General features: G+C 55.4%; 1 protein-coding gene and 1 long non-coding RNA gene across 2 annotated transcripts; both read right to left on the minus strand.

Annotated features, from left to right (window-relative positions):
• Positions 1-157: 157 nt before the first annotated feature.
• EGR2 (early growth response 2) lies at positions 158-2,913 on the minus strand. The gene is made up of 2 exons (XM_066324246.1): positions 2,397-2,913; positions 158-2,048 (listed from the first exon to the last, which is right to left on the minus strand). The coding sequence occupies exons 1-2, from the start codon at positions 2,860-2,862 to the stop codon at positions 853-855; spliced, it is 1,662 nt and encodes a 553-aa protein (XP_066180343.1). The 5' UTR covers positions 2,863-2,913; the 3' UTR covers positions 158-852.
• A 117-nt stretch (positions 2,914-3,030) lies between these two features.
• On the minus strand, positions 3,031-7,597 carry LOC136364559 (uncharacterized). Its single transcript, XR_010744180.1, has 3 exons — positions 7,465-7,597; positions 6,534-6,589; positions 3,031-4,355 (listed from the first exon to the last, which is right to left on the minus strand). It is a non-coding gene; the product is annotated as an uncharacterized lncRNA (long non-coding RNA).
• Positions 7,598-8,080: the final 483 nt, after the last annotated feature.

Raw genomic sequence — 8,080 nt, forward strand, 5'->3', positions numbered from 1 at the left:
TTTTCCGCGCCGAGGCTTTGCGGGGCGGTGCGGTGCGCTCGGCGGACCCAGCCCGGGCTGCCCCGCAGCCTTCCACCGCCGGGACCCGGCAAGTGTCGGGTACGAGCGGGGAGCACCCCCTCCCTGGGTCAGGCCAGGGAACCTACAGAAATACAGATGTCAATTTAGCATAATTAGGAGATTTATTTGTCGTCTTTTATAAACTTTGTAAGCACCTAGCCTATTGTCGAAAAGTTTATTTACAGAGTGGCCAGAAAGATGCCCCCCCCCGCTCTCCTTCCAGCCCCCGTTAGTGGTTGTGCATTATTGGTGTTACCTGCGGCGCACTGGGTCCCGGCCGACCACGGGCGCCGGTCCCAGCCCGAGTATTTACATCCTGTCCCAAGTCCTACTACAAACGGAACACTTTTAAGTCACCAAAAAGAAAAACAAAAACAAAACCCCAAACCAGTGCGTACAAAAATATAGTCTCTAAAAAAAAAAAATCCCAATATTAATAGGCAGAAATGTACAGCCATACTAAAACCAGGGAGGGACAAACTTTCCGGTCTCGGTGTCGCCGCTGTCGTCGGAGCGGATCGGTAAGGCACCCCCCCCACATGCAGACAGGGGACCGGGCTCTAACACCACACAAGGCACCAAGGACACCTCACCACGACGGCACTGCATGCATCCATCCTCCCGCCGCAGCCCCTATGTACACCCGCCGCTCCGGCCCGCTCCAGCCCGCCCCGGCCCGGGGGAGCCCCGCGGCGCCGCCAGGTGCTCGTCGCGCCCCGCCGGGCCCCGCTCCGCTCCGCGCCTGCCGCGCTCGGCGGCGGCTCCGCGCTGGGTCCCGCACGTCCCGCGCCGTCAGGGCGTCCGCGTCCGCGCAGCGCAGGGGGCTAGGGCGGCGGTGCCGCTCCCGCCGCCGGGTTGCGGGCACCCGCCGGCGGCGGCGGTTCCTTTCCGTTCCTTCTGGCGCAGGTGAATCTTAGTGTGCCGCTTCCTCTCGTCGGAGCGGGCGAACTTCCTGCCGCAGAAGTCGCAGGCGAAGGGTTTCTCGCCGGTGTGCGTGCGAATGTGGGTGGTGAGGTGGTCGCTGCGGCTGAAATTCCGCATGCAGATACGGCACTGGAAGGGCTTGTGGCCCGTATGGATGCGGATGTGCCGGGTGAGCTCGTCGGAGCGGGAGAAGCGGCGGTCGCAGCCCTCGGCGGGGCACGGGTAAGGCCGCTCGTGGACCGGCGTCTTGCTGGGCCGGTTGGGGTACTTGCGGGGCCGTAGAATGGGCCGCAGCGGCAGGTGGTGCGGGCTGTAGGCGCCGGCGGGCAGGCGGGCGCCCGCACCCTCGCCCCCGCCGCTGCCGGGAGCGCTGCCGGGGGCGGCGCCCGCCGGGGGCGCCCCCATGGTGAAGTTGCGGATGGTGGAAAGCGGCGTGAGGGGCGGCGGGACGCGGAGCGAGTCGAGGGGGCAGGGGAAGGGCTTGCGGTCGGGGCCGGCGTGGAGCTCCCGCTGGCACTGAGGCGGCGGGAAGAAGCCGCCGTACTCGGGGATCATGGTGAAGAGCCCGCCGTCGGCCGCCGCCGCCTTCGGTGATGGGTAGGAGGGCGGCGGGGGAAAAGGCAGTGCCCCGCCGCCGGCGGCGGGCAGGAAAGCCGAGGAGGAGTCTTGCGGGTACAGGTCACCGCAGCCCGAGTAAGGCGGCGGCGGCGGCGAGTAGAGATGCTCCAGGTCGGCTGGCTGGCCCTGTGCCATGGTGCAGCCGAGGGCCCCGGCCAGCGGGTTGGGGGAGGTGGCGGAGGCGGCGGTGGCCGAGGAGGCGGCGGAGGAGGCGGCGGAGGAGGCGGCGGAGGAGGGCGTGCTGACCCCCTGCAGGATCCCCGCGCTCACGATGTTGATGATGCCCTCGGGGTAGCAACCGGCGCCAGGGTACTGCGGGTCGATGGAGAATTTGCCCATGTAGGTGAAGGTCTGATTGCGGGAAGCCGGGGCGTTGGGCGCGAAGCCGCCGCCGTAGGGCAGGTCCAGGGCCCGCTTGTCGCCCATGTCCACGTTGATCATGCCGTCTGGGGGGGCAAGGAGCAGGTCAGCCCTCCGCGCCGCCACCCGCCGGACGACCGGCACCGGGTCCCCAGCCACCGCCCGCCCCGGCCCGGCGCAGGGCTGCGGCGCGCACATGTTGCGCTCCGGATGCAAGGGGGCTCCGCGCCGGCTGCAACTTTCCCCCCCGATCCGGGTGCGGAGGTAGGGCTGCCGCGAAGGGGCGGCGGGGGCCCCGACCGGGCCGCGGGAGAGCCCCAGGGAGGGTCCCGGCGCCCCGTCCCAGTCCGCCCGCCCGCCCGCCGCCCCGAGTGTCCGCCGCCCCGCCGCTCCCCGCGGACGGCCCGGTCCGCACCTGCGAGGGCTCCGCTTACCTCCTGCCACACCGCTCATCTGGTCAAACGGCCCTGCCAGCTCGGCATTGGGGAAGATCGCCACCGAAGTTGGCAGAGCGGCGGAGATGTCATCCGCGGGGTAAATGCCCTCGGGGAGCTGGTGCACGAACCCACCGAGGGTCACCGGGATCTTGTCTACCGCCTTGGCGGTCATCATGGGGGCAGCGGGGCGGCCGGGGGAGCGGGGCTCCCGGCCGGCCGTGGGCGCTCGGGGCGGGGAGGGGAGGGAGAGGAGGGGGCGCTTCCCCCTGCCTCCCACTACCAGCGCGGGGGGACGGCGGGGAGCCGGCGCGGCATGTGCGGGCGGGCGGCCGCCCCGTCGCGGCGGTGCGGTGGCCGCGGTGCCCCGGGAGCGCCGCGCTCCCGCCGCAGCTCGCGCTGGAGGACAAGTCTGGCGGTAACTATTTATGGGGGCCCCCTGAATGCCCGGGACGTCACTGCCCATATAAGGACTGAGGAACGGCGCCCGGCGGTCACGTGGGCGCCCGCATGCGGGACCCGGCGGCCCGCGCCCGCCCCGAGCCCCCCTCTCCGCACACCCTCCGCGCCCCGCGGGGGCGGCCCCGGCCCGCCCCGGCCCCGCTCGGCCCCCGCCGCCGCCCGCCGCGCCGCCCAGAGGGGTATTCCGGTGGCGGGGCCCTTGTCCTAAAAAGGCGAGGATCCGGCCCCGCCCCGCCTGCCCTTTTAGGGCTCGTTCCGGAAAAATTTTTAAAAGGCTCGGAAAAGCAGAGGAGGTCCCGGGGCCGCCCCGCCAGACCCCGCTCACTTTCTCAGCAGCCCGTAACCGCAAAGCGGCGGCGGGTCAGGAAACAGCCGCATTCACGGAATAGTGCTTCTCCTTTCTCAAAGAAAAAGTAGTTTTAAAAAAATAATATATTTTTTTTCTGAATTACGGGTGGAAAGAGCCGCCGAACAGAGCGACTCGGCGGCGCTGCTTGTTTTGGAAAGTGTCTGATCTATATATACCGTCGCGAAAACGGAACCGCCTGCTCCGCCGTCGCTGGCTTGTTATTGTATCGACGGGCACAAGCGAGGACGGGACGGGACGGGTGCGGGGGCATAGGAGTGCCCCCCCCCGCCGCCCCACCTCATTCCGTGCTGACCCTACCGCTCCCGCTTTGCTCAGTTCAGCCTCTGCATCCCAGTTGCCATCCTCAGTAGCATTTCCACTCCCGCTTTAGCTTTATTTCCCTGCGATCTCCATAACGAGGGTATCAAACCAAAGAGTGCTTAAATTCTGTCTTTTTTTTTTTTTTTCCTCCAAAGTACTAAAAATAAGCTCCCTTGTGCCTCCCTTCCCAGGAGAAGCCAATCTTTCATACGCTGTTCCCAAGCTCAGAGCTTGCAGCCCCTACATCTTCTTGCTGATGAGGGTGTCAGACGTAATTATTTTTGAAAGCTGTATCCCATGTCACTAATCTCATTACTTGGGGATATTTCATCTCATGGCTGTTTATTACTGCATTTAGGAAAGCAACTCTCACATATGGTCTGTAGCGTGTGAGGCCTCTTTTCAATAGTCTGCAGTAAAAAAACAACCCATTGACAACCCAAGCAGCAGCAAGACATGGCAACATATGAGAGATATTATGACAGTGCATTCCTGTTCCAAAGCAACAAGCCAGAGAATACATGGGAAGGCTGAAAACTCTTCACTTTCATTTTTAACCGCAGATACCAGTATTTACAGGTCTAATTCATTACAGCCTGTGCCACAGAAGAGGGGTGTGCTCAGGCATCCCTGTGGTGCATGGACTTACCTCTGCCTTGGCTCCCAAGCACTGACACAGTGTCTCTCAGCACCCTCTTTATCCATGCCACACCTCACGCCCCAGCTGAGAAAGGCTCTTTCAGTTCCTCCAGTTCACTGCCTTTGGTCATGTTCCAGGTTCATTACTTGTCCAGGAAACACGGAGTCCAGACTAGACAGAAGTGTCCCTGGAAAAGTAAAGGGTTTAGTGGCATTTGCTAAGGAATAATAGGCATAAACCTAGATATTTGCCTTGGTGGGAGATCAGGGAGGTATGCACAGTAATCAGGAAATATATAACAGTGCTTTTTAATGTAGATTTTTTTGTTACCAGTTCTTCCTAGCACTTAATGTACAGCCAATACAGTTTGACATATGAGATTTAGTTGAAAGCAAGCTTTCAGTGGGATTCTAGATATTTTCATTTAAAAAACCATCTCAATTTAAAGGTTAAATTTCAAAGTGTGACAGAGAGACAGGTTCTGGGAAGTTTGACTGAGAAGTAGGAGCAATTGTATTGTACCTTTCCATTACAGCTGAGCTATAATTGGTCTAATAGCTACTATGAAAGAACAAAATATTGGGATCTGTTGTGCAGTGGGGTGAGTTTACATGAATCTGAGAAACAGTAACTCTGATGTATCCTCCTTATGCAAAACATTGCAGATATCTCAGATTTAGGGCTTATGGATATTCTACATGGTCTTGTATTAGTTCAGAATACCACATGGCCGCTGATGACACTAAATCATAATGCACACAGAAGAAAGGACCCCACCTTAATCCCCCTATGAATCAACTCTAGCTTTGAACTAAGTTGACTAATTTAGTGTTTCTTCCACTATGGAAAAGGATTCAATGAAAGACTGACACAAACAAAATTTAACTTCACCTGTGGAATACTACTGTAGTTGACTTGGTTGGTTAATTTTAGACGGCTTCTTAAGAATGGAATATATTGTGCCTGATTTCCAGCCTTTCCAGGGACAATAAAATCACTTGACATCATTCAATGAGGGCTTTGTCTCAATGGCAGCAGGATCTGGTATGGGACAAGATGGAAGCATACTTAACGCTCAGTTTCAGGAAGTTGTTGACAGATGAAACTCAAATGTTTCTGGGCCCTTTTCAGATATCCTTGCTCTATTGCTTTGGATGTGCTTTGTGCCTTTGATCCTCATTTGGCTGATTAGAGCAGACTCTGAGGGTTAGACTGTCCAGCTCACACTGACATCAGTGGCCCTTACACGCAGTAATATCCTACTGTGGTTCCTCTAAACCACGTGGTTTCATATGACAGACAGATTGTTGGTGCAAATTGCCAAATCCCCAATCACACCAAGAGCCTCGAATACACATGACCTCTTACTGGATATAGCAGTGATTGAGGAGAGTTCTGAGCTGAAAGGCAGACCTTCTCTCCTATTCCCAACTTCTTTGAAACTAGGCCCCTTTGGATTTACTGTATTTGCTCTTTTAACAGGTTGCTAGCTGACATTCCACTGAGGTTACATTTTCCTGCAGTCATTCTTTACCGCAAGTACCTGAGGCAGGAGTTGTAGAAATAAAATCATCTTTGCCTCCATACCTGAGTTGAGAGTGGCTGAGGAAGAAAAGGCAGCTCATCATCTGAAGAGCTGGCAACACATTTAACCAGCCCAGCATCACACATTTGAGTCATCTCTCCAGGGGGTCACTATGCTTTTGCAGCAAGACTCACCCGACCTCCTGTGCTAACAGCAGTGATGTCAGCAGGCCTGCATGGGAAACACACCCTGCCACCTCCACTCTGCATCCCACTGCTTTCAGGAGGGCTAACCTGGCCCCAGCTCAGCAGGTGCCCGAGGGAGCTGGATCTCATTTGGGAACTGGGAGTTGTTTACAGATTGGAGATGAATGACCCTACAACAGCAAAGAATGTCTGTCCTAAGTCTGGTCTAGATTCACGTTGGGGTTGGTCAGTTTTTAATATTTCATGTAAAAGAGAAAATCTTCTCTCCAAAGCTCTGGATTTCAGAGTTTTCTAAATTTGCCCCTTTTCACTGGGGGTGGAAAGATTTGTCCTGTCCTCACAGGAAGAAATGCTTGTTTACTATTTCACCTTCTGTTTTGGCCAAGGGTGCCTGCTGGATTCTCGGGCTGCTGGCAAAAGCCACTTCCCTTCAGTCTTCCCTGCCTGCCCCTCGGAGGCCTGATAGAGGCTCTTAGTCTGCACTGGCCAGTCACCAACACCTGGAATCCAGCCAGGGAAACCTGCTGTAAACATGAACCTACAGAAAAAACATCTGGCTGACTGCTGGCATGCTAGGGGAAAGGGATGGTTGAGGAGCAGGGAAGGCATCCCAGTCTGCCCTTAATTACAGTACCTTGAAACCACTCTGTGGTTTTCAGCCAGGGCTGCTTGTTATCTTAGGATGAATGCCTGTAAATTTGAAATAAGTAAATAACTTTATTGTGAGAACTTGGCTTAGGATAGCAGTAGCAGCATTCTGAAGGGCTATTTAAATGTCAATAACTTTTTCTAATTCGGGCTATAGGAATTAAATAAACCCATGTGGCATCAAAAAACTACTACTCTAAGTTTGTGTGGTTGTGAACAAGTACGTGTGACAGAGAAAACTTCCAGGCAAATAAAAGCAACAACAAACACGTTTGCTCAAAACTTATTCTCGTTATTAAACACGTAGAACATTTCCTGGATGTTCCACGTTTTCTAGCATATCTATCAAATCCGTAGTCCTACTTCCACTCACCCCAGGAGTTGGCGGAGAACACTCGAGGGAACGGCTGCTCCCGCCGCGGTCGGGAGGGGAGCGGGGAGCGTGTGCGGGCTCCACTGCCCTCTCCTGGGGAAAGGCGCTCCCGGAGCCAGCGAGGACACGGCAGCCGAGCAAACAGCGCTGCGCTGGGCTCAGCTCGGCTGTGTTTCACCGTAAAACAGCACCCTGAAAGGTTTTCATCTCAGAGATCCGGGCCACAGCCTGTGAGCCCTCACAACCCCAACAGTGTCGATGGGGGATCACGGACTGCAGTACTGAAGTGTTGAGAGCAAGCCACACAGGAGCATCCCTGCTGAAAGGTTAAAATATCAGCTCTGCATGCTGCTTTGCTGGGGGAAACAAAACAAAACAAAACAAAACAAAACAAAAAGTTGCTTCTCAACTGTGAAAATTCCTGGGGTGCACATGTCATTCATGAGACACTACTCAAAATAATGACAACTTTGTTTCTGAATAGTGATAGTCTGCCTGAAAGCTTTACTTTCCAGTCCTTTCTTCTGAAACTAGTTCCACTTACGCTTGTATTTCCTGCTCCAAGGTGCCTCCTGTGCTTTGTGTAAATACTGCCTTGTCCCATGGCTGGGCCTGCAGTCCAGAGAGAGACGGACCGAGAACATGCCTTCATGACACAAGTGGCCTTCTTCCTTGAAGGACTGAAATAAAAGAAGTATAGGAGGCGTCACATTTTCATTTCTCTTGGTCCCATTACCTAGTGTTTGAGTGCTTAGAAAGCCTAAAAAGTCAGAAGGGTTTCTGGATATATTCAATTTATGGGAAACAGTTCCTTCAGAACTGGGCATAGCTTTTTATCCTCAAGTGACAAGTAAAGTCAGGTATAACATCTCTCTCTCCAGCAAACCAGGAGGGAAAGCAAACCTCTAACACTATTTTCCAAGCAGTCTTCCCTTGAGAAGAGATGGAGAAGAATTCTGTGGGTTGTTTCCCAGAAACTTCCCATCCCTCCAGGGGTGCTGGAGTCACTTACAGGACTTCTAAATTGCCAAGCACTTGTTAGCATTTGCTCTATGTGCCCCTTCTCAGAAACCTGTTTCCATTTATGTCTCATTTCTCTGTGTTTTGGTATTAAAGAAATCTGCCTTCAGCCTTGAAAACCCTCAGCTCTTTGCTCTGAG

The sequence above is a fragment of the Sylvia atricapilla genome, chromosome 8 (genome assembly GCF_009819655.1).
Source record: "Sylvia atricapilla isolate bSylAtr1 chromosome 8, bSylAtr1.pri, whole genome shotgun sequence".
NCBI classification, from domain to species: domain Eukaryota; kingdom Metazoa; phylum Chordata; class Aves; order Passeriformes; family Sylviidae; genus Sylvia; species Sylvia atricapilla.

Bases quoted from the DNA above. Each gene is read 5' to 3' on its own strand.
- EGR2 (XM_066324246.1), bottom strand. From the start codon at position 2,862: ATGGGCAGTGACGTCCCGGGCATTCAGGGGGCCCCCATAAATAGTTAC. The intron at 2,049-2,396 runs GTAAGCGGAGCC...TTGCCCCCCCAG, and splicing joins GATGAGCGGTGTGGCAGGAG to ACGGCATGATCAACGTGGAC.